Source organism: Colossoma macropomum, unplaced genomic scaffold (genome assembly GCF_904425465.1).
Source record: "Colossoma macropomum unplaced genomic scaffold, Colossoma_macropomum, whole genome shotgun sequence".
Classification (NCBI taxonomy): Eukaryota; Metazoa; Chordata; class Actinopteri; order Characiformes; family Serrasalmidae; genus Colossoma; species Colossoma macropomum.
In genome coordinates, this window is record NW_023494787.1 from 6,293,086 (window position 1) to 6,319,858 (window position 26,773).

General features: G+C 38.9%; 2 protein-coding genes across 2 annotated transcripts in view; one reads left to right on the forward strand and one right to left on the reverse strand.

Annotated features, from left to right (window-relative positions):
* Positions 1–18,367, forward strand: part of LOC118804856 (trichohyalin-like) — a 21,872-nt gene extending 3,505 nt beyond the window's left edge. Inside the window, exons 3-5 of the mRNA XM_036565476.1 lie at positions 14,952–15,036; positions 16,773–16,930; positions 18,167–18,367. Of these exons, the coding sequence (XP_036421369.1) occupies positions 14,952–15,036; positions 16,773–16,930; positions 18,167–18,367 (444 nt within the window). The remainder of the gene's footprint in view (positions 1–14,951; positions 15,037–16,772; positions 16,931–18,166) is intronic.
* A 974-nt stretch (positions 18,368–19,341) lies between these two features.
* LOC118805011 (E3 ubiquitin-protein ligase MYLIP-A-like) lies at positions 19,342–21,572 on the reverse strand. The gene is made up of 2 exons (XM_036565611.1): positions 21,319–21,572; positions 19,342–19,566 (listed from the first exon to the last, which is right to left on the reverse strand). Exons 1-2 carry the CDS (start codon positions 21,403–21,405, stop codon positions 19,372–19,374), a joined length of 282 nt encoding a protein of 93 aa, XP_036421504.1. The 5' UTR covers positions 21,406–21,572; the 3' UTR covers positions 19,342–19,371.
* Positions 21,573–26,773: the final 5,201 nt, after the last annotated feature.

Sequence of the window (26,773 nt, forward strand, 5' to 3'; positions counted from 1 at the left end):
TGTGTTCTAGCTAATCCTGTGGTAGCTCTCAGAAGCTATTTATTTATTTATTTTACAAATTCATCTACCACAATTTATAAATCTTCATCTTCCTTCCTTTTCTATATATCTTTCTAAAAACAATATCATTCTTCTCTACTCATTCATTATTCTTCTGGTTGGTTGTTTGTCTCTTTTCAACATTCCTAGTATCCCTTTTACTGCATGTGATCTGTCAACATTATCAAACTTCTTTCAGTTGTTTGAGATAATCATGTTGTAAGGTGCTCTACCACCGATGACAACACACTGCTGTTTGGTACTATTTTTTTTGGCTACAAAATACAAAACATAAACAACAAACGGCAAACATGTAACTTTTTAACCTTGTTATCTCTGATATTTCTTTACTTCAAATTTTTTCTTATTAATGGGTTACCTCTTAGTTGTTGTATAATAATAATATTAAAATACCAACCACCCATAGGTAGGTTTGTTCATGACCAAACACAAAACAGATGATGTACCATATTTAGTGTAGTATAACCTCGCATAAAAAAACAACATGTGACCACTGTTAGTCCTTTATTATCTTCTTGTTTTCTAAATAAACATGACACTGCAGAAAAAAAAAAACAAAAAAAGCACAAAACAATTAAATTAAAGAGACCAAGAGCAAACACACCAATCAAGTAGGTAAGGGAAACAGAAATAAAAGAATCCAGAGGTCGTCTAGCAAAATTGCAAATCTCCAACAATGCTCACATGAACGTAAAGGGTTACGTGAGGTTTGTTTCCTCCCACCCTAAATCATGACAGCGGTGTCAGTTACACACCTGATCTTTAGCACTTTTAACAGTAAGGTATTCATCCCTCAGCGGCGATATCTCTCTCTTTTTTTTTTCTTTCTTTTTTTTTATTTAAAACTTATGTTTATTTTTTTTTTCAGTTTTTTCAATTGAGTTTTGTTGGTTTTTTTCTTATTTAATTTTTATGTTGGGTTTGTGTTGATCTTTTTTTTTTAAATGATGTTTTGGGTGATTCTTATCCTTTTATTTTTTCTTTTTTTGATACTATCGATTTTTTTCTTTTGTTTCCTTATTGTGTTTTTTTTTGTTGGTTTTTTTTTCTTTTTTTTTCTTGTTTTTTTGTTTTTTTTTTTCTTTTTTTGCTTTTTTTTTTTTTTTTTTTTTTGTTTTTTTTTTTTTTTTTTTTTTTTTTTTTTTTTTTTTCTTTTTTTTTTTGTTTTTTTTTTGTTCTTTTTTTTTTATGTTTTTTTTTATTTTTTTTTTTTTTTTTTTTTTTTTTTTTTTTTTTTTTTTTTTTTTTTGGTTTTTCTTTTTTTTCCATTTTTTTTATTTTTTTTGTGTGTTTTATTTTTTTTTTTTTTTTTTTTTCTGTTTTTTGTTATTTAATATATGTTTATACGTCATTATTACATTTTAATGTATCCTCTTGTCTATATATAATTTTATTTTCATCTTGCAAACAATCACAAGAAGGGCAAAACCATAAAAAGCAAACCAATGAATTAACTACATGGTTAAAAGAGAACAAAGAAAAAAAAAGTTAAACGGCCAGAAAGTGCCTGAGACAAAAACCAACCCAAGCAAAAAAAAACCAGCAAAAGCCCAGGCTAGCAATAACAAAAACGGCAAACCAAAACCAAAAAAAACAAAAAAAGCAACAAAAACAACACCAAAAAAAACGCCATAATAAAAACAAGCAGGCAAAGCAAAACGAAAAACAAAAACACAATAAAAAAAACATACATGAAAATGTGTACACTTAAATAACAGGAAGGCACAAGAAACAACAAACAAAAGATGCAAAAGTAACAAACAAAAAGACAAAAACAAACAAAAAAAAAAGACCAAAAAAAAAGCCAAACACAACAGCAAAAGCAAAAAAAACAAAAAAAAGGCAAACCAAAAAATAAAACACAAAGAAATCCAGACACAAAAAACAAAAAAAAAACTAAAAGCAATCAAGCAAAAAAAGTAAAAACGTTCAAAAAACTCAAAACAAAAAAAAAATGGCCAAAACAAAACAAAGCAAAACAAAGCGAAACAAACAGGCACACAAACAAACACAAGCTGAACCAATAAAAAACCAGAAAAACAAAAAAAAAAAAAATAGCAAACAACACAAAAAAAGAACAAAATTGCAAAACAAAAAAACAAAAGTAAAACAACAAGACAAAAAGAACAAAAAAAAATAGGCAAAGGAAAAGAAGAAACACAAAAAGCAAAAAAACATAAAAACAACCAAAGAAAACTCCTACAAAAAAGAACAAACGAACAAGAACAAAAAAAAACAAATCAAAAAAGAAACCACATTGCGAACAAAGCAAACAATGCAAAAAAAAAACAAGGAGAAAAGGGTTGGGTCATGTGCAACAAAAACAAAAAAGAAAAAAAAAAATAAAAATATTAGACAAAAGAGAAAAAGAAAAAAATCACAAAAAAAAAAGAAAAAAAAAAAAGCCCCACGCCGAAAAGTTAACGACAAAAAAAAAAGAAAACAAAGAAAATTTGTGTGTGCTAAAAAAAAAAAAAAAATAAAGAAAAAAGAAGAAAAAAGACAAAAAGAAAAAGAAAAAGAAATAAAGACACAACAGACAAAGGGAACAAAAAAAAAAAAAAAAAAAAAAAAGAAAAGAAAAAAAAAAAAAAAAGAAAAAAAAAGAACAAAAAGTAAAAAACAAATAATATAAAAAAAATCAGAGAAATAAAAACAAAAACAATGAAAAATTACGGTCAAAAAAAAAAAAATGAAAAACAGAAACGACACTCACACCAGACAGACTTATACAGTATGACCAAATGCTACAAAAAATGAAAACAGCTAAAACCGTCCAAATAGACTAACCACTGGAGAAGAAACAAAGAAAAGCTAAACAAAAGGGTAGCAACAGGAAAGGAATGATCAAAAACAATAAGGAGCGACAACACAAACAACAAAACAGAGACAACCAAAAAAACAAGAAAAAAAAAACACAAAAAAAAAAACTGCCACCAACACACCCAATCTAACAAAAAGCAAAACAACAAAAAAAAAAAAATAAAAGAAAAGACAGGCAAAAAAACGCAAAAAACAACTCATATTGACAGTATAAAAAGAAAAACAATTGCAAATAAAAAAAACTAAACATAACACAAAAAACCAATGAATAGACAAGAAATAGTAAAAACACAAGACAAAAAAGAACAAGACAAAAAGCAAAAAAAGAACAAACAAAAAGAAAACAAACAAGGAAAAAAATAAACCCAAAACGAAAAAAGAGCTAAAAAAAAAAGAAGAAAAAAAAGAAAAAGAAAAAACAAGAAAACAAAACAACCAACAAAAAAACAAAAAGAAAACAACCAACAAAAAGGCGCAAAACAACAAAACAAAAAAAAAACAAAAATACACAAGTAAAGCAGTAGCACAAAAAAAACAACACAAAAAACAAAAAAACAAAAAGGTGACAAAAATTAGGGGCCAATTGCACACAAACAAAAAAAAACAACAAAAAAAAATTGCACACAAACAGCCATAAATTGAGACATAACAGAAAGATAGCCAAACAAAAAGCAAAAAACAACAAAAGAAAACAAAAATTCCACCAAAACAAAAAAAAAAAAAAAAAAAACAACAAAGAAAGCCAAACAGACGAGACAAAAAGACAAACCGCATAACAAAACCCCAAAAAAAAAAATACCAAAAAACAAAACAACCACACCACAACAAGGCTAGCCAAAATCCACAAAGACAAAAAAATATGAATGATTATGCATTCTTGCTTAGGAGCTGCTTCAGATTAATAAGTAAAATAAAAGAAATCATATCTAATAAAAAAACAAAAAAAAAATGAAATATGCACAAAACACAAATGTAAAAAAAAAAACATTAAAGCTAGACTAAAAAAAAAATACAAAACATCAGAAAAAAAAATTCACCAAAGACCGTATCGACCAACAACAGCATCACAAGACATATGCTAATATACAAAAACACCCAACAACAGTCTCAATTAGAATCAGAAACAAAAAACTATAAAAAAAAGCAAACATCAAAAAAGAGAAAACAAAACAAAGAAAACACATCAACGCACAAGCACGGATAAAACGCGCAACCACGAAAAAACAAAATGACAACAACGCAAAAAAAAAAACAATACATACAAAACAAAAAAACATAAAACCATTGACAAACACCTTAATCACGAGGCCATGCAATCAAACACAAAGCAAAACACAAACAACATCATTATATAAATATATGAAATAGCAAACAAGATAATTAAAATCACACACACAGACAAGAAAAACAACAAAACAAAGAAAAGAGAAAGAAACACACACCCCAAAAACAACCCAACCACCAAAAACCATACATGGCAAAGCGCACAAATAAAAACCCAACACAACTAACACGAAAATGCAACCCCAAATAGAATTGCAAAGAAAAATCAAATAAAATCAACCAACAAAAAAAAAAAATACAAAAAACCAAACACCAAAAACTTTCAAAACCAAAACAACAGTCAAAAAAAGGTATCGCAAAAACAAAAACAAACAAAAAATGAAAGAGCACAGAAAACAACAGAATCATCAGCAAAAAAAAATTACCACCAACAAAGCCCAAGCAAATTCCCAACAAAATCAAAAACAACAGAAAAAAAAACAAAAAACCAAAGAACCAAAAAAAACAACAATAAATTTCACACAACACCCAAAAAATACAAAACGCTTACAACAACAATAACTAAAGCAAAAAAACCTAATAAAAAAAAACACAAAAAAAAAAAAACCCAAAAAACACAAAAAAACAAAACGAAAAAAAATTTTTGTTTCAAAATAACAAAAAAAAAAAACCCACTCACAACAAAAAAAAACCAACAGAAACTCCAACATAAAACACAAAACAACCTTACAACACAACAAAACAAAACCACAACAAAAACAAAGCCAAGCAAAACAAATACACTCAAACTTCCTACTCAAATTAAACCAAAAAAGCAACTGCCTCAGACCCCTTAATGATAATGTGATAAAATATATTTCGTGCAGAAAAAAAAAAAAAAAAAATGGTTTTCGCACTACGCTTGGCTGTACACTGTGTCGTTCTAGTCGTACCAAACATGGGGGAGCATAATCCATCCCTTAAACTTAGAAAAAGAAAAATTTGTCAACATGAAAACATTAAACTGATTTAAAAATGAAATAAAATTAGATAACCAAAACAGCTTACTCTTATGTTAATATACTCAATAGTGATATGTATGTAACCCCTATTAGAAAGAGACACACTTTTAACTTTTTTTTGTTCACTCTCACCAATTTAGCTGGGATCTGATTTGGTCCACCACCATGCGACAAAGAACGCGTGCTCTATCTTATGTGTTGGGTGGTGTCAAAGAGAAGCTGGCACTCTGGGGGGAGGGGGCTAAGGTTAGGGGGAGGAGAGCTTGAGAGGAGGTAAAGCTGTTGGATACTGCTGGGGGCTGAGGGGGCTTTTGGTTGGCTGGGTTCTGCTGAGCTTTGCTGAGAGTCTGGGGCTTTAAGAGGGGGGGCTGTGCTGAACTCATAAGAATCAGGCCAGGCAGTCAGGACTGGCTGGACAATGACAGGTGCTGCCCAGTCGTTTAGAAAGAGGCACTCAGACCTGAGTGGGCCTTATTTATCTGTGTGATTACTTATTGTGAATGTGCGTGTCTTCAGCACCATGACCTTACAGAGAAACACTGTCCATTAAGAGGTTTTAAATAAACGAGGCTGTTTTCTTCATTGATTTGCAACACATGTGGTGGTAATATCAGCAATCAAAACCTTTCAGGTGTTTAAATCACCTTTGGACCAGAAAGAAAGAGCTTCAATATCAGCTTTCAAGAATAGTTTGGAAAAGAAAACCATCATTATTCACGCAAAACCTGCTCTTCATGAGTGTTGCCAATAAATATACTCAAAAGATTAGATAACAAATATTTGGAGGATTATTTTCCTACCTGTGAAAATCAATATTACAGCTGAGCCCGGGCCAGACCCACTGAGCAAAACTCAAACAGCCCGATGGAGCACAGTGGGCACAGACCCGGCAGGAGGGCAAGAGGAAGAGGAAATGCAAACTGACCCAATTGCAGTATGATTGCACCCGGTGGGGCCTCCCCTACTTTTTTCACAGGCCCAATCAAATTACTGCACAAACAGACTTTCAAAATTAAAATGCTAGCAACATATAAACCAATACCACAAATAAAATTAATTCACAAAATATGGGAAATAGTTGAAACCCTTCTTTTAAAACTGACCAGTCAAAATTCCAATTTAACAATGAACTATTAGTACTAGTGACTTCGAAATAGGACAGAAGCTAGACTGGAAGCGTGAACATGGCTTATTCACACCATGAAAGTAAGTGACCAAAACATACCAGATCACAACGACTACAAACCACTGTCAGGCTCTGAATGTGGCATATTAAAATCCCATAAATCCCCAAATTTTAAAATGGCCCATATCCTAAATTTTTCTTTTATTGACTTTGTCCTCTTGAGGTCCAACCTAAGACAACATGTGTGGTTTTATGTACCAAATGCAGCCAGAACTAATTTCTGAACTGGCAGATTTATGAATACGAAGTTTTCCAAGATATAGGTCTTTAATATCAAACAGCAAGTCTGTCCTGATTTTCCTCTAAATGTGCTTCTCATTATAATGAAGTTTTCTACGTTTTGATCTCCTGAAAAAGCTGAACAGTGTGCAAGGTATTGTCGGCTTTCTGCAGTTTTTGTCCCCCTTTCCCTTTCATTTGCATATCAAACAGACCCCCAGCTGTTGGGGAAGTGGAAGTACGTCAGGTGATGTGTGTTTGGAGTGGATGTGTGATCACACAAAAGGCTTCATGCTCACTGAGCTGAGTTAATTCTAATTATTTTCAGCCTGCATCAGAAAAACTTTCCTTGTTGTCTGTTTTTAATGCCGAAAAAACATGGAACGAAGTTCCCACCCACTTTAAATCTCCATCTGCTCCCAAACATCAGGCACTGACCCACTTCTTGCTGCTTGAACGGTCCAGGTTTATTGTCTTAATTTATTCCTGTGACAGGATCAAACATTGTGTAGTCTGAAGTATAACGGAAGTGACTTCATCTTCCTTGTGTTCACTTCACGCCGGTTCATCCAGCGAGAGCATCGTTCTGTACCTCCTCTTACAGAGATCACTTTAATGAAGTCTTAGGTGGCTTAAAATGTTGAAGCATGCATAGTAATAAATGCACACAGAGCTTGATTAAAGCATATTCAGGCAGTAGCAGCAAACACAAACTTTGTACCTTGTCAGGACAGGCAATCAGAACAGATAATTTACACAGATAAATCTTAAAGGCACAGCAACAAACACAGCCCATTTAACTCTAAGGGATAAAGAGTGATTGGAAAATATAAATGTACCAAAAACAGCTGTAAGTGGACCTCAAGGAAAATTATAAAACACAAGAAAAACGTAGAATATGGGTCCTTTATGTAAAGTTCAGCCTTTTCCATCTATGCTCTGTCTGCCTTCGTTCTTTATGGGCTCAGTTACAGCTGGAGCCATTGTGCCAGACTCGTCAAATGTCAGGCCCACGCCGCAGAACACAAAAAAAAAAAAAAGTTTCTCTCAAACAAAACCAAAAGCTTTTGCCTAGAGACCGCGACCCATCAGCCAATCAGCAAGGGCGTACGCACACCTCACAGGCTGCGCTCGAAACAATGCGGTTTTAGAGTTTGTTAAACAGCGCTTGCCCTGAGCTATGCAGCTGGGGTTACTATCAGTCAACGAACTGGAGTACACTCTGACTGCTCTTACGCGCTCGACACTGTTCATCCACACAAAGGGGACTTAATCACCACTCTCGCAAAGTCAGAGACACCATAATTAGGACAATCAGACCCTGAATATCCGAGAAGAAGGAAAAACATCTTACTCAGGACACGAGAAAATTAAACAAAAGCTATTTTGCATCAAACAAAGAAGCCATTTGTGACTAAATCGCCTCTGGCAAACGGGTGTGCTTTGCAACCGTGTGCAGCTAGAAATTAAAACCAACACAAGAACCTGCTCTGGGTGGTTGGGAAGGAAAAACTGCCCACATCGCCCAGAGAGCGTGTTACTGGTTTAACCTCCACAGAGATGTAGGTTACTACAGGTCATCCACAGAGCGGCTAAACCGGTGTAATGTGACAGGAGCAGGAGCGTGTGTCATTGGCATGCAAATTAGCCTGAACCAGGGAGGACAAGGCTCCAAAAATGCCAGCCATTAAAAGACCTTGAGATGTAGATAAAGAATGAACTCAAAATATGGTGCAGTGAACCAAAACAAAAACAACATTTTCACAAAGAGGTGTAAAGCCAATTTGGATATTAATCTATAACACAGTGTCCAAACAGTCAAAACCTGCTTATTTCTGCACTTTCTTAACTGAAAAAAAAGCCACCACCTACACTGCCAGTCGAAGCTTTTGCCATTTGACATTTGTGTGGCTGTACACAACTAAAACGTTAGTTGTGATTCATTTTTACAGCACGAAAACAGCAGCAATTAGTTTTTCCCCCCAAAAAATTATTCCTTATAATTTGTTTTTGTTACTGTGCCTTTAAGACTGATCCATGTAAATGAGCACTGTTCCAAATGGCTGCCCTGTGCTGTGTCTCATGCAAAAAGCAGCGCGGCCCACAACACTCCTTATAACCTCAGCGTGAAATGGGTGGAGGCGGAAATGTAAATGCACTGGTGACATTTTCAATGACGAACATTCAAACCGGCCTGTTTTTGTTTCCATATATGGACTGTGGAGTGAATGGTATGTATTGAAACTTAAACATAGCTGAGTGCTGAAGCTAAATATACAGCTCTATAAAGGGCTCGCTCTCAGAAATCAAGGGGTCCCCAAACTTTTGGCAGGCAGAGTAGCTCTGGAAACAGACGTCAGCAGAGAGAGCCTAATGATTAAGCTTGAGTCACCCCACTAAACAGCAATACAGCGATGCAGCTGTACCTGACCTGCGCTGTTCTAGGACAGCATGCTCCCATTTGTTCTGGCAGCTCCAGCAGTAATCAGGCAGGCTAATGAGAGCAGATTAAAGGATTGTTGGTGACCCGGTTGCGGGGATTGAGAGTGGGGTGAGAATGAGGAGGCAGAGACGTCAGCCCGTCTTTACCCTGACTCCGAATAACACCTTGAGCCACAGCCTAAAGGAACAGTTTGGTGAAAAATACCCATTTACAAAGTTGCCCCCCCCCCCAGTCCCCCTTACTCTACTCTAAAGATATAGTGGGGTCCAAAAGCTATTAGGGACTATTAGGGAAAGGGATCCTATTTTGCATTTGTTTTGAGTTGAATATAATTTTAATAAAAGGTTTATTACAAATCATCATAATCAGTATAACATAATATTTACATGAAATCCAAAATGTTTTAGTATTTGGTGCATGACCTCCAAGTTTATGCAAAAGCCCTTGATGAACAGATACAATCCAACTGAGAGTTGTCGGCACATCAGCTTCAATTAAAGAGAAGACTAAAAAAAAACATCTGACTACATTTCTTCTATGCGTCAACTTTTCTTTGTTCAAAATCTGTCCAAGTTTACATGACAAATCCCAGATTTTTAATGTGGTCTCAGATTTATGGACCCCCAACTAAAGTCAATCAGCCCAGCCATGTTTTGGCGTTTGTCTGATTCCTATTTTGCACTGGAGCTAAGAGGCTAATGTAGCTAACAAAGCATACCTCACCAAATTAGCACGGCGCTAACCGCATGCCTAATTCCTCACACAACTGCGTCACCCACGCCAAGCTATTCAGTACTCTCAAAAAGACTTGTGACTAGACTATGATACACTGCTCTCTAGAAATGTGGACAAAAGTATGTCAGATAGCTAGGATAAGATCTTGAGGCCTTTTGTGGGGAAAGTTGTTTGCGGACATGTTTTGCTTGTTTGCAGCAGAAGCGGTGGCGAACTCTGCGCTTCTGTGGACACATGGGAGCGCCGGTACCCTGACAAAAGTTTCTAAGAGGCTCTGTGAATGTGAGTTTGTGCAATTTCGCATTCAGAGCAGCATTTGTTCCCTGTTCCTGAGGGCAGTGTTAAATTGTGGGGGAATTAATGATTAAAAACAGCAACTGTCTCCTTCATTACAAGGAAGGCTGCGCTAACAGAGTTGGCCTCTGCGGATAACCTGAATAACAGCCTCCTGACCAGAATCTTAAACATCCAAACCCAAAAACACACTGGAAAACGCACTGTTAGCCAAGCCTGGCACGCACTGACCTGCAGGCCAACTGTGTGAAGTGATGCACATCGACCCTCACGGTGCCTCAGTTCAGCCACTATTCACCAATTTCTTACACTGTATCTCCATAGCTTGTACATGGGCTGTTGCAATACAGTACCATCTCTAACTGAAACATTTGCTAAATGGAACAGACATGCTAGCAGAAAGTACCTGTACGTAAAGCTAGCCATACAACGTCTAGAACAATTTGAAAGCCTTAGTAGCATAATGTAAATTATAATAATACTGCATGGATATGCAGTTACACAATGACAGACATCTAACTTATTATGAAAAATGTCCATAATTCATGTCAATGTTTTCGCTTCTTTTGATGGCACCTCCTCTTCCACTGCATATGACAGCCTGCAGCCGCTGAGTGCAAACAATGTGCTAAATTCCACACTTTTCCACAATTTCAGTGGTTCTAACACCTTTTGAGAATTACCATTACACTAAACCTGCATATTCCAGGATGATAAAATTACTAAAAGTGGCTAGCAAACTATGGAAGTACTCCATTTCAGACAGCTGTGATGACCAGTCCGGCTCCTTTGTCTCCAAAACGGCTCTTCATTCAGTAGCATTGCCTTTTTTGCTTCCCAAAGTGACTTTTCAATTGACAAAAATTGTATCACGTTCGATTTAAAACCCACAACAAAAACATCAGATGTTAAGTAGAACCACTAGATGAATTTTGAAAAGCAAGTTTTAGAATATAAGCGGACACACAAAATGCAGGCAAATCCATTAATCAGTAATTAAAAGGCAAACATTACATGAAAACCACCAAAAAAGAAAAACCAGAGCCAAACTAACATAACAAGCAGGAGGTCTGGGGGTAATAAAGGGGAGAAGGCCTGTTCAAAGACAATCCAGGAGAGGGTCCTGTGATTTTTATCTACCGCATCATAAAAACTGCCCATTTGTTTTGTCCTAATCTACAAAAAAAATAAAACAAAATAAAAAAGTTCGCCCCCTCAACACAAGCTAGCTCTCAACGTTAAAAAGAGCTGACTCAAAGAGCCAACTTGTTCGTGAAAGACACATCACTATAACACATGGTCTGCATACAGTCAAAAAAAAACATTCCTATATTATTTTTGGATTGGTTGTACAACTACAGGAAACCCTTTAATCAGAACCTTTTCATAACATAACTTAAACAAACATTCATCATATTTGCAGGAGTCATTTACAACCAGAGTTCTCTGAAAAAGCTATTTTCTGTAAGGTTCTTAAGGGAAGCAAGAGTGGTTCTTCCCACTGCTGCCCAAATTTAGTCATGATGTTCAACTTAGCCCACTAGACAGTTAACCCAACCCCAACCTCACCCAATCGAAGAAGACAAATAAAAACTACCTACCTTCCATTACAAACACTGCGCTTTGCCCCCTGGCCCTCTAAGAACACCTCTGTTCTACGGCATCACCTCAAAAGAGCAAATTTTTAGCAAAGTGTAAAGGACGTAGAGATCTGTTTTCTCTTTAATGCTTCTAGTTTTCAGTTCCCCAAAATCCGCACACAACATTACACCCCACGGACCCCACGGCGTCGGACTTTCAAAACATCTCCACTCTCATTTTTACCCAGTGGGACCTCTGAGCTGCACCGTCTCTGTCCAGCAGGTAAAACTTCAGAGAAATACTTGGCTGTCTAGTGTGTACTTTTTTCCCTCCTGGACTTCAGTTCTTGGCGCAGGGAGACAGTTTAAAAATCCTGCCAGATAACACTCAGAGGGAGCGTGAACAGCACTTCAGATTCCACCAGGCCAAAATAGAGCCGAGCCGATTAGAGCTTGAAGGAAGAGTGATGTGGGGGGCAGACAGGGAGGGAGCACAACACAGTACACACATGAAGGGCAGTGAAGACAGAAGTCAAACTGAATGTGTGAGCGATTATCTGCTGGGGGTGTGAGTGCATCTATATGGTTTAACACGGGGTGTGTCTGAGGTCAGGGAGGGATGGAACATTGTGCACATTTGAAAAACCAGCAGTTTGCAAAACTGGAGTTCAAAAAATAATTAAAAGCTACACAGAAAATGGGACTTAGACCTGGTAGACACCAAAACTGTCCCCATCAGATAAACAGCACTTAAAGCTTTCATCTTTGAGAGAGAGGAGAAAATCAAGCTGCTTCAGATCTGAAAACATCCACAGGTGTTTCTGTCCATCCTTCCACTGTGAGAAGTCGACTCACCGCTATGGGTCTGAAAGGATGTGTAGCTGTTCAAGAAGAACTTCACTGAGAAAAGGAGACGGACACACCAAACGAAGAAGCTGAACAATGGACTGACCACCCCAGAGTCCAGACCTCAACACCACTGAATGTGTATTATTTGGATTGTGAGAAGCAGAAAATGCAAAACCAACTTCAAGACCTCAATTTTGGAGGTGTGGAAAAACATCCCTGCAGATTTCTTTGAAAAACTGAAAGAATCTCCTAAAAAAATAAATAATTTCATGACACATGGCCCAGCAGAAACGGTCCAAAATTCTTTGAAATGAAATCTCTTACATTAAAGTTAAGATTACCATTGCAAGTTAACACTACCAATTTGGAGACAGAAGGTTTTGATCCCACAGCGACAATATGCTCTCTGCCCCTCCCCCCATGCTGAAAAACGAATAATTTTGATTGGAAATTAAACGAAGGGTGATCTCTAATTACTATATATATATATATATATATATATATATATATATATATATATATATATATATATATATATATATATATATATGGTTTATCTGTTTGAGGTCAGAGGGAGGGATGGGAGTCTTCTCCCTGTGTAGGTATTTGAGGTCTGGGGATGCTATTGGAGGATTCTGATCTTTAAAGGGCTTCTCCACAAAGCAGCTTTAACCCCTCCCAGATGGCCATCGTCTTTAGGCTGCTCATTTGCGGATTTTCTCCAGCTCTGTAATTAAAAAACACAAAAACCTGGACCATCATGCACGTGAACAACACACCATGCCCATGGGGCTACTCCCGCTGACTCAACTGGACACAACATTAAATAACAGCCTTGGCCCTCGGCACACAAGAAGAACGTGTGCCTAATTTTAGAAACAATTACTCTAATGAACACTGTGACGGCATTCAGCCGGTGTAGTGTCTTACACAGCCCGCTGTGAGCCTTATGTAACCACATCACCAGCGTTCTGATGCCTCCGCTTAGACTAGCTTATCTTATGTAACAGGGCAGAGAGAAAAAGTGAAAGAGGGGGACAGAGATAAAGGAAAGACGGGAGAGAGAGGCTTCCCCAGGACAGCAGCTTTGGCCTCATGCTGTGGCGTGTGAACTCTTAACGACAACGTGATTCAGGCATGTTCTGTACCAGAGCGAAGTCTAAACAAGGTCCGACATGCCTCTTTTCTCCATTCTCCTTCAGGGTTTTTGTTTAATGGCAGTTGCAAGTCTTTGTGACGTAATTACAAACAGATCAACCATGGACGCGGGCGGCGTCCACAACCACTACCACACTGAATACTAAGTAAAGTACACCATGATTAGTACTGTATGCACTGTGCAGCATGTATAGCACAGTAATGTGTGGTTTTGGACACAGCCACTGTCTGAACAACCATGGTTATTATACAACACTAGGCCTAATGTTAGCCAAATTACCAACAGCATGGCAGAAATAATAGCTAGAGCTACAATTATTAGCTAGAACAACTAATAACAAGCTAGCTATAGTAAAAGTTGGCTAGCTACAATCATTAACTAAAAGAAGCAACGGCAAGCTAACTACAATAAATAATAGCTGGCTACACTGGCTAAAAGAAATAAGAGCAGGTTAGTTACAATGAAAGCTAGCTAGCAATCATTTTTAGCAGGAATATGCAAGCTAGCTACAATAAAAGCTAGCTAGCTGCGACATAGCTAGAAGAAACCACAGAAAGCTAGCTACAATAATTAGCAGTCTCTAGTTCATAGTTCATTACGGCACTTAAAACGTTTTTTTGGAGAAATGCTGGCCAACACTCAAAGGAACAAACGAAAGAGAAAAAGGTACAAATTGTGTTTTAGCTACATTTATCTTTAATTTAATTTACTTTGTGCTCAAGTGTCACTTTTACATCCACGCTATGCTAACCCATTACAGGCCACGTGATGCCTCACTCATCTCTAATCATTAGGCCATCTGAGGTGAATGAATTGTCAGCTATATATGAAATCAAGACGGAGCTCAAAGCCCATTAAATACCCTGAAGACTCAAACAGTAGAGAAAAGAGCAGCAACAAAGCAACATGGTACACAAGACAAAGACAAAAGATACACCAGCTCAATGTGAATTTCCTATCGACCTAAAAACGTGTTCTTGGTGTGTGAGCGCTGTGCAGCTTCCGGGTGTTTGTGATTGTATATGCACGCGAGAGCTATTTGATGCAACGCACCCAAGCCTGATATAAATGTAGGGCAAAGGTGACAACACAGAGGGTTAGAATGTGAGCATAGACTCATCTCTCTCTCTCACACACACACACACACGCTTGCATGTCAACACACACGCGCTGGCTCGGTGGCCTTGCCAGTGGGCGAACAAAGAAGTTTTTTCACTGGGTTTTTCACTCGTGCCTTCCAGTCAGAACTGAGTCAGGAATGCCAGGCTGAAAACAGAGGCAGCCATCTGCATTCTGAAACGCTCACTCTTCCTCTCAGCGCACTGTCGCCACACGCTTTCCGCTCACCGCGGGACACAAAGACGCAGGCGAACTGGCACCGGCTGCCTCCGCGGCCTCTAACTGTGAGGCTGAGTGTGTGTATGAAAGCCCAAAATGAGTTTTCCTAGGTGATATAATCCATGCATGAAGAGCGCATCCATTCTGCCGTTGAACTTTTCTCCTTTAAAGCGACAGTTTGGACAAAAAACCCAAAAAGTTGCACAACATTTCCCCTTTATCCCCCCCAAAGCACAATTAATCTGCCAAGACATGTTCGGTGTCCGAAGGTTGCTTATTTAGTTTTGCACTGGAGCTACGAGGCTAACAAGCAATGTTTAAAGAGAATGCCACTGATTGAAATACTCCACTCTAGAGACACAAAGTCAGAATTGTTCACAATGGTGGTGATAGGAACCAGGCGTCTGAAGAGTTTAATGCCTCAAAGCTCTCACACGAAATCGTTATGAATACACTGCCTGACGTCTGATACTTTGTTTTACGATAGTTTTGAAAAAAAAGTTTTGGCCTAAAACACTTTTTATAATCCGTTCGTGGCCCGAGAAGCACACGCAGGGCTTTGTAAGGCAAAATGTTACTCAAAGAAAACTTAAACACTTCACATCAAGTCACTCTGAATGACTCTTTACTCCTCAATGATTATTTATGCAGAAAATCACTGGAGTTCCCTTTTAAGTCATTTCAAAAAGACATGCTCAACAGGTTTCAGATACATTTCAATGCTAACTGATGTACATATCGCTGTTGTTGGAAGAAAAACTCGTATCTCCAAAACGGTAACTTTACAGGAGAAGGAAAAAACATACTTTACTTTCAATGTAAGTCATTTGACACCAGTCATTTTGGGTCGTTTCATTTGGTCCATTCATCATGAAATTTACACACAATGTAAAGAGCAACAGGCATTTTCACATTATATCAAAAACTGAAATGACAAAAATGGAGATACAGGGTTTTCTTCCGACACCAGCGATATATAGTTGCAGGCAAAAGTTACAGCATCCCTGGTGAAATTACATGCTTCGTTGAAGTGTAAATAAATGAACATCTTCCACAAAGAACACATTTCTATGCACAATTACAGTTTATCTGCATACTGGGGAAAAAATAAAACATAAAATGCAGCGTTTGCAAAAGTTATGGCACATCTTATGTGCAATTAAACAAACTGTACACTAAATTGTGCAGAAAAATACCATATAGAAGTGTGTTCTCTGTAGAGGATGTGTTCACTTATTGTCACTAGAAAATAAACAAAACATGTAATCTGACTGGAGGTGTTAAAACTTTCGCATAAGACTGCAAGCACATATTTCTTCAAATTCAAAATGTATGTGCAATATGTCAACATGTAATGTCTTAGCACGAAAATTCAAAATGTAGAAAAATACATACTACATACTTCCTAACATCCACACGTCACAATCCTTTTACTGTATTTAAATACATGACAATATACTGAAATCTGAACACATTCAAATATATGTATGTGTACATTCACATATGTCAGAAACATATGTAAATATATTTCCTTTGCATATGAGTGAGAGGTCAATACTTTAGCTATTTTAGCTTCACAGCTCCAGAGCAAAACTAAAGATGCTTCTTTCCAAACATCTCTTGGCTGATCCGCTATATTTGGGGGGTAAAGCAGGAAACTATTACATTTTATTTTCAACTTCAACTTCTACTTTTTGAGGCCTTGCCTTTTCCAGTATGCACACATGACTGTTAGGGGCGAGACCCTCGCCAAGAGGGCCATCATTTCAAATCTCTCATCTCAAATTATCCTCACATGCAGCCTCCGTGTTTTCTGTGCCCAGTTATTTCACCCTGGCCTCCGTCCAGACTCGTGTCCTTTCTGGCTTAAGTGATATTACATCTGGCTGTGAGGGTGGAGAAACCTCTCTTAATCAGCCTGATAGCCATCTGTTTATGACCCACACTGAGGTCCCAGAGGTAAGAGGAAGACCAAATGGCCATCCAACAAGGCCTCTAAACTCTGAAATGTCCAGTAACCACAAATGACCACAAATACACAAGAACTGTGTTTAGACTGTGAGGGGAACCCCATGAAGCGAGCATGCTGGAGGGGAAGGACCGAGAGGGGGAACTGAGCTAGAAGTCAGAAAGTGGACATGCCTGGAGAGCACGAAGCACCAGGCAACAAATCCTCCCCCAGGTCAAACACCACAGAATACAGCAGTCTCCACAGGCTGATAAGAGCTGGAGAAAGGCTGCTTGCTGACGGGGGTTGTAGCCTTGAAGATACAGGCATTAAACTGATCTGTTCTGTAATATAAAACACTGCATCATTGTACAAATACCCATAACACTGTAACACACTGTACACCACAGTAAATCTAAGAGGACAATATAACGATGTGCTATCATGCTCGTGATAAATTACATTATAATATGCTTTTCTGGGTATCACTGGTGTCACTGGTTCTTGAGAACACTGAAAAACTATAAATAATGCTGTATTTTGCCGTATTGCCAAAGGGAAATTCCAATTTTTCACAATTTTTGGTTAAGATGTAAACAAAAGACATTCAGAGTGGTCTCACGTGAAATGTGTCGTTCTAGATATACTTACCGAGAGAAATGTTCACAGTGGTGGTGACAGTAACCAGATGTCTGATAAACTTTAATGCTTCTAAATCTAAACATTAAATAGCATTGAATACACTGCCTGAGACATTGTTTACAATAGTTTTAAGTTTTTTCAATGGCAGAGAGATACATGCAGAACGTTGTGAGGCAAAAAGTTACAAAAAGAAAACTTTTCTACCCCCCCAGATTTACACTATTCTATCATCAACATTACATATAAAAACTCATGTAGGTTCACTGGTGGTTTTGGATAGTAAATAAAATGGCTATTTGTGTTGTAGACATGGCAACCCCTGGTTCCTATCACCACCACTGTAAAGAAAGCGGAGTCGCTACATTTCTCTACAATGAAGCATTTCATTTCAAACCATTCTGAATGACTGGTCATTCACTAAATTATGCAGAAATTTGGAAAAATCATTGGACTTTCCCATTAATGCATCCCAAACCTTCACATATTTACTTTTTTTTTTTCCCCACACTTACTCGTACTGTATTATACTAGAACATCTGCCAACATGCTGGCTTACTATGTTTTGTGGAAATCCACAAGTTCTTTGAGCATGAAACAAAATTCAGGTTCTAAAAGCCTCATTAAAGCCCGCACAGAATGACTCAGACTTAGGAGGCCAGGGGGACCCTATTTATATCATCAAAGACAGAGAGAATCTGGCGCTGAGAAAGAAAGTCTTGTCCAGGCACGTGTCCCCCACCCTCTCAGCTGGAGACCCAGAAACTCCGGAGAACAACCAGCAGACACAAAGGGAATCTGTTACGTGACACGCGTCAGAACATTTCCACCAAATTATAATTATCTTCAGCCACTTTGTGCAGAAGCTTTGAAACTCCAGGTCAATGGGAAAGCGTCTGACTGGAGAACTAGAGGGACCAACTGGGTTCGATCTGTTGAATTAAACTTTGTGAGCTGCTAAGGGACAGTTTAGAGTGGTATTTTTTATTTCCTTGTCCAGTTATTCTTCCTTTTTTTTTTTAAAAAAAAAAGAAAGGGGAAATAAGTACAAAAGACTGTGGTCCATGTGTGATCTATTCTCCTTTTTTATTTTTGGGCTATTTCACTTGAAACAAGCATCCCATTTTGCTCAGATTAACAAAATGGATGTTTTGAAATTGCCAACAAGCGGGAAAAAGGCAAAAAACAAAAATACATATCCGCTCAAACAAACGCTGCGGATGGGGAACAGGCCCGGCTTTGCCTCAGGGGTGAGAGACTTTCAGCAGGGATCAAATATCCAGCTGCCTCCAGGGCCCCATGTGCTGCACAATGACCTAGAGTTACCCTGAGGGAGTGAGGTTACTATAGGACGTTCCACTGTACCGGAAAGCAAAAAAATAAAACAAACTTCACAGGCTCTACTGGGTGCCACAGCGCTTTTCACAGCCCCCTGTCTCATGACTTCTGCTGATGCATATCTGAAGTAGCTCTTAAGGAGACATTGCTGTGCATGAATTTTTAATATACAACACGACCCAGATTTTTTTTTTCTTAAGCCGTAGCCTAAAATGAGCCAACTACAAAAGAATGAGGCATGCGTTCTGCATTAGCTAGTTAGCGCGGGGTAGGAAACTCTGCGTTTCTCTATCAGTCTCTGTCACAACCGCATGTACTTCCCCGTTTCTCAAAGCTGCCAATTATTCACCCACAAGCTCACTCGTTCTTCCTGCTCCGAGGTAAAGAGCAGAATTAACCGCAACAGCATATGTGCCCAAGCGCACCTTCATTTGCTCACACATACAAACGAAAAGGTTTCCCTCTCTGTACTGGCTTACCTGGTTTGCTCTTGCAGTATTAGATGAGGTTCCACAAAGAACTTGACCCTCAGTCGGAGCCTGCACGGTGTCAGATTGTCCATCTGCTGGGAGATTCTGTTCCTCAGGTTCAGCCACAGGTTCTCGCCTTTACTGCCGGAGAACTGCAGGCCAAAATAGTCCACCTCTATGATGCCCAACCGCCTACATACCTGCAGATAGAGCACATTCAGTCAATGCAAGGACTGCAGAGAGCATGCACCTTTATGATGATCTAAAATAGACCCGACTAGCAAGAAAGCTACATCATGAGACAAGGTGAGGTCAGATACTGGACAACTCTGAGGAGATTTAAACTAGATGCATTTCCCCTCATTTGCATCCAAATTTCACCCTCAGGGTTCACAGTGGTGGTGATAGGAACCAGACGGCTGAAGAGTTTAATGCCTCTAAAAGCTCCCTCAGAGAAAGCTTTTACGTGGCATGGTTACAATGTGCTGCCCTAATGGCTGAGACATTGTTTTATGTCATATTCGTAAATCCATTCATGGCGGAGAGATACATGCAGGATGACGTGAGGCAAAGTAGTCCGCAGCAAAAACTTTTGTTTTTGTGGATTTTACACTATTTTACTTTTAATCAACATTATATGTAAAACCCAGAGAACATGTCCAGGTGGTTTTGGACAGTAAATCAAATGGCTATATATCACTGCTGTCGGACCGAAACCTCATTTCTCCATTTATGTCATTTTTCAGTTTAACATAATTTAAAAATACCTACTGTCCTTTATATGGTGTGTAAATTTCACACTGAATAGACCAAAAGAAATGGCCCAAAATAACTTAACTGGGAAAAATGTCTGGTTCCATTGACTTACATTAAAAGTAAAGCATGTTTTTCCTCCTCCTGTAAAAGTTACCATTTTGGAGATACAAGGTTTTGGTCCGACAGCAGCGATATGTTGTAGCCATCAAGACTCCTGGTTCCTATCACCAACACTGTAAAGAAGTCAGCAAGTTTCTGCACGGTGAACCACTTCACATCAAACCACTCTGAGTGTTTTTAACAAAAGTTGAATTACACAGAACTGATGGAAAATTCCCCTTTAATTTATTCCCAGTGATTTAAAACAGCTTCAACATTTTTCCTAAAACTATAACAAACACCAAAAAACCCCAAAAACAAACAAACAAAACAAAAAACCAGCTTCAAACTGACAAAGATCAACACAAGCGCTCTGAATACATTATGCTGGCCTTGCTGATTGGCTAATCTGTTAATTGAAAGAAAAGGCATTAATTGGATTAATCAGGTCAGTTATCTGGCTGATTGTACACAACAAATTCGAGTGTTTGGCGATGGGCCACGCGTTTCTGACTCTAGTTGACAGGATGTGCTCAGACTCAGCATCATGTTACAGCGAAAACTGATGAAACTATACAGATGAACTATAGTAACCCCGGCCATGCCGCCAACAGCCAACAGCCCAGGCAGTGACAACACAACGCTCGAGCAACCAGAGCATGAAAACGCACTCAAAACTCAGTCAGGAGTTCATTTTCACTGAAAAACTGCAGCATTTATTGTAGCATTAAATTAGCGTTTAAACTCCAACAGCCAGGCTTAGACCTGCCTGGCACTAAATCTATGTAGGTATGATTAATTTGGTTGTTGGAAACCTAAAAAGGTCTCGAAGGTTCTCTGGTACCACCAAAACATCCATCATAACACTCAGCGACGAGGCTTAAATTGGCTTCTCGTTCGAATTTCCCGTTCCACCTTAAATGGTGCAGCTGCACCATTTAAGGTGGAACGGGAAATTCGAACGAGAAGCCAACTTCAGCCTCAATTCTTCTCTGTTTCTGTTTGTCAGCAAGAAACACAACCAGCCTAACATGGCAGCCTGACGGTGCTGTCGATACCCTCAGGTTCCAACGTGCTAAAAGCCTGAACTAACTCACCTTATTCAGACAGTCCTCTCCATTCGCCTTCGCGTCCACTTCCACCTCCATGACCACCGAGTCCGGCCGTGTTATATGGCAGAGCATTTTTGGAGCGTTGTTTTTCTCTTTGGTCTACCGGTCCTGCAGTAGAAGAAGAAAAAAAAAACATAAAAAGACCTCGCTTGCCTTCCTCTCTTCCTCTAGCGCTGTCTTTCTCTCACGACACCCTACATCAAGCCCTCTCTCACTTTCTAAACCCCCTCTCACTCTCTCCCTGTCTCACTCTTTCTGTTTCTCCCTCGGTCCCAGCTGTATATGAATGAATTGGCGTGGAAGCTCCGCCCATTTTCAGCCCGGCCAATGACACCGACTCAGCGCTAGGTAATGTTTTTACCACCCGCATTCGGGCATGGCCCGCCTCCTCTGCTGTGATTGGCTAGTTGAACAGAATCTCCAACGTTGTGATTGGCTATCAATTAACAATTAGCTCAGATTAGCCAGTCCTAACGCAAGGGGAGGGGCTGGACGGAAAACGGGTGGTACGACTCGTTGAGACAAACCCTGCGCCTCACTGGCGCCCCTCAGCGTCCATGCAGAACTGCCCCAGTCGAGTCTTCAGACTTATTCTGGCTGTCCACTTCTTGGGAAACACCTGTACGTCATCTCACTGGCCACTGTATGAGATCTGTCTATGTATCTCATATTACAATTACAGATTGTTGTTATGCACGGCTTATCCACCTCATTCAGTTGCTGACCACAGGACTGCTGTTGACCAGATGTTGTGTGGGGGGTGGACAAAGCACAACACACTCATTTATCAACACATATTGGTAATATGTTATTAGTGCCAATGATCATATCTGATTTGACCTCCATTTATTTTTCAATGCCATTTTCCACTTGTTTGTATCGTCCAATACCGAGAACAGATTTCATCACTAATGAAAAACAAGCAAATTTTTGGTCAAATTATAGTTCTTTAATACAATTACATAATTGCTAAATAATATTTACTCAAAGCTTAAGTTAGCTTTCGGAATGTCCACCAATATTTGGCGCATCTACTGTTTGCCTTAATAACAGCTTGAATTATTTCTACAGGAGAAGCCAGATTATTTCAGCACTTTTTAAAAAGGCAGAGTACATTTAATCTTTGACCTTTTCAAATGTTCAGTGAAATTAAAGGAATACTTTACTGGAGTACGAATGCTGTACGCGTTTTGTTTGTGGCTGCAAAGTTTTTCTGTTGTTGACCAAAAACCAGCTGAGAGACTTTGGGTCACAGCAGCAAAGCTTGCCTAAGAGTTTGGAGTTTGTCTAGGCTGCAGGATGGGGAGCTTTGCACCATGGTCGTGGAGTTTTTTGGATTACTGACCAAGAGACTTTGCATTGCCATGGGGGAGGTTGACTGAGCACAGGCCAAGAGACTCTACATTGTCAAGGAAGAGAGACTGCATCGCGGTGAAAGAGTTTGACTGGGCCGCAGGCTGGGAGTCTCTACGTTGCAGTGGAGGAGTTTGACTGGGCCGTGGGCTGGGAGTCTCTACATTACAGTGGAGGAGTTTGACTGGGCAGCAGGCCAAGAGATTCTAAATCGTAGTGGAGGAGTTTGACCAGGCTGCGAGCTGAGAGACTATACTTTGCGGTGGAAGAGTTTGACTGGGCTGCAGGCTGATAGACATTACGGTGAAGGAGTGCATATAAACATATTTCAGTCTGTTCTCTGTAGAGGATGTGTTTACTTATTTTCACTTAGAAAATAAACTGTTGTTTATTTGCGGATGTTCAAACATCCAAACATTCAAAAGTGTGTTTTGAGTCAACAAGTTTTTCTGTTCTTTTCTAAGTAGAGGAAAATACACTGAAATGATTATGGTAATCCATCATATGTTACAGATGCAGCAGGTTGAAAAACACTGGAGCATTCCTTTCATGTCTGGTGAGTGTTTTTCCAAAAAAGGATTTCTCAAACAGCTGGAAAAAAAGAATTTTCTGAAATAACTAGTATCAGCTGTTCCGCTGAATAAAATCTTCCTTTAGCTTCTTATAAGACACAGAATGAAAACAAGTCTTGGTAGTGGAATTCAGACTTTTGGATCCTATTGTGGGCAGAACATCAAAATAGGCCCAAAGCTGAAGTTTTGGATTCAGCCTAGCACAATTAGTTTGACAAAGCCATGGACTCGTCTCCTGCCCGAGGACAGCACAGAGAGACAGTGTTCCGCAGGCTGGAGTTTACTGCTCTCATATCTAATACATATCCACTCCTCAGCAGAGCGCATGCTGTTGACAGTGTGTCAGCAGTCAAGGTCAGACGTTACCCAGACAGCTCCCAAAATAAGAAACAGATTCAGCTATTCAGAAAGCCGCGCACTGAGATGCATTTACTGTCTGTTTAAGTAATTATACAGTTTCTTATTGCAAATGTAGTCAATCAGCCAGGACATGCTTGGCGCCTGAAGCTTGCTTCTTAGTTTTACACTGGAGCTATTTGTTAGCTGCTGTGGCTAATAAATAATGGAAACTTGTACACCACTAATTAGCACTATACAAAACTGTAAGTCTAAATCATCACATGCTTGGCTTGAACTGCGGTGAGCTGTTCAGTAATCTCAAATAGACTTGCGTAGGTGGTTTCTGCTGATGTATGATGTAAAAAAATGGACCAAAGTTTGTTGCACGGCTAAAAAGAGTAGTTGCAACTTCCTTGAACCATGAACTCTGTCTGTATTTTTAACCATTTTCACTCATGATGTTTGTCTGAGATCAGTTAAAGAGAATTCCACTGATCTGCATAATTATATGGTTAAAATAATGAAGTCGTTCAGAGTGGTTTGGTGTGAAATGCTCCATTCTAGAGTTGTTATTGTTCACAGTGGTGGTGATAGGAACCAGACGTCCACCTCTAAAAGCTCCCTCACAGAAAGTTATTACATGAATTGGTTATGAATACACTGTGTGGTGTCTGAGACGTTTTCTGGTAGTTTTGAGACTTTTGGCCTAAAGCATATTTTAACCCTTTTTTACAGTCATATTCCCACTGTTTTAGAGGGACCTCAATTGAACGATGCATTTTTTACTTCAATAGCATTGATGGAATGTATTTTGAATGGAAATGTCTATACAGAACCAAAGCATACTAGATTTTCCTCTTCATAGTGAGCAAGTCAACATTTATAAGCTATTGTGTTATGTTCAAATACTGTTTTTTATGGTAGCAGTTATACAGGAATTGTTTAAAATAAAGAAGCTGCAGTTCTTTTGCTTTATCTTAGCATGGAGAAGTGCGGATGGTGTTCACAGTAGGAGGTTCTCTTTCACCCCTATTGCTTGCTAGCAGCTCAACAATCAAATTCTACTGGCGAATTGACCACTAGGAGAAAGAAGCTACACTCTGTTCATGGTAGGGAGGTACATGCAGTGAAACAGTCAGTGAAATTCCCCAAGCCAAGTGTGTAGGTTTAGACACGCAGTATAAGCGTCCAATTTTTGGCTCATCACTCCAGTGCAAAACTAAACAAACAAACTTCAGATACCAAGCAGGCCTTGGCTGATCAACTACTTTGGGTCAAAGGTGGAAACTGTGTAAATTAGATTTTTTTGCCAAACTGTCTCTTTAAGTGCTTCGTTCTGGCTGGGATGAAGGGAAAGTGACTTGAGTTGGCGACTCTGCAGCATCCTGCCCGACCTGTTTACACACAGAGCAGAGTAAGGCAGCCTCCAGACACACACCCACGGCTCCAGCACCTGTCCTCTAACTCCAGGTGACGTCCTGCTTCCATCGCATTAGGCACGGCAGGGAGGCGGCGGCTGTTTGGAGGCCGAAAAACAAGCAGGAGACGCCAGGATGAATCTGTGCTGCCCAGTGTCCACTGCCCACACCCTGCCAGCTCAGGGCACTCTGCTGCTGACCCTCCAACACAGAGCTGACAACTGGCCGACTGCAGCTGGCTGCACAGGCAGGGGAGCGTGCGTGTGTGGGGCTTCTGCTACCGTATGACTTCAGTGGTATGACCTGTTAGAAGTTTACACTCGACACAGCAGGCCACATTTCTTAAAAGTAATATTGTGAACAGTGATGTTGAGTTATTAGTTTTGCATACGGTGAATGTTTTGACAGTAGCACTTTATTTGAAAGCTATCTACCTTCATAACATGCATAAGCATTGAATAACATGTTTATAAAGCAACTTTTGAAGCTTATAAGCAGCAAGATGACATAAAATGTTTTATGAAGTAAAATACATGTTATTGACGTAAGAGCCCTTAAGCTAAAATCAAAGACATTGTTTCATTTATAACACTGTTATAAAGCATTATTAATGAAACTTAGAAGGTAGATGGTTAGTTAAGTGGATGCCCTTTAACATACACATTTTCATAAATATTTTCAAATAATTTATTTCAGTTTGTGTTGATAAGTTCTTATAAGTGTACTTGGGTGTTAAAGTACCAAGAGTTATTACAGTTATTGTATTATTATTTTGTTATGTTATTACATTATTTTGATGAACATGTCTAAGTAGAACTGTGTTCTAATAGAAACTGTGCTTTTATGTAATTATTTGGGTATCATGCTTCACAACAGTGTCATAAATGGAAAAAATGCCTGTCGCTGCAGTTTATGGGCTGTTATGTCAATAAAATGTAACTTACATTATAAAACATCTTATGTCACCGCTATCTCTGACAGAGGCTGTTCGTTAACGCTCAAGGATTGCTTTATAAAAACAGCAGTTAAAATGCTTATAATATGTTATGCAGTCCTTTTGAAAGTAGCCTTCAAATAAATGTTCCCCTTTTTTTTTAATGTTTATTTGCAGTGAGGTGACAGGATTTCAAAAACAGCTGATTAAAAAAATGATTCGTCGTTTTGCACAATTCTATACAACAATCCTCGTCTGTTATGATCATTACCACAATGGTCTGGTGCAGCTTCTACAGCAAAAAAGTGCACTTAAGGCATTTTACAGGCGCTGTTGTCCAGAGCGATGCAAAATACTGTGGTGTCAGCGTAGAGTAAGACACGGGGGAGGCCAAGATTCCACCATGAGGAGTGCTCTATATTAAACCACAGAGGGGGAGGTCACCACTAGCCACTGGCTTTACCCTCACGGTAACATCTCTTTGGATCCAGCACCAGCCAGTAGCAGGTTGCGACAATGTCCTCGTGCTACAGAGGCAGGTCAATGTAGTGTTAGGAGTCTAGCCCAAGGACTTTTTCAATAAAGAGGTGCGTGCTTGGCCCGGCAGGGAAACCAAGCCAGTCTGGCATTTGAAATACAGCAAACTTGACATTAACATAAATTCCACAAATCATTATATCATTATATCTGAAGGAAAGACCACACATAGGTGGTCATCTGTGCAAACAGTCTATATCAATAAAGCCTGATTCTGATTGTTAAATAAAGCATTCTTTCAAATCAAAGTGTTTCATAAGCGATGAGCTCGACACGTGTAACACAGT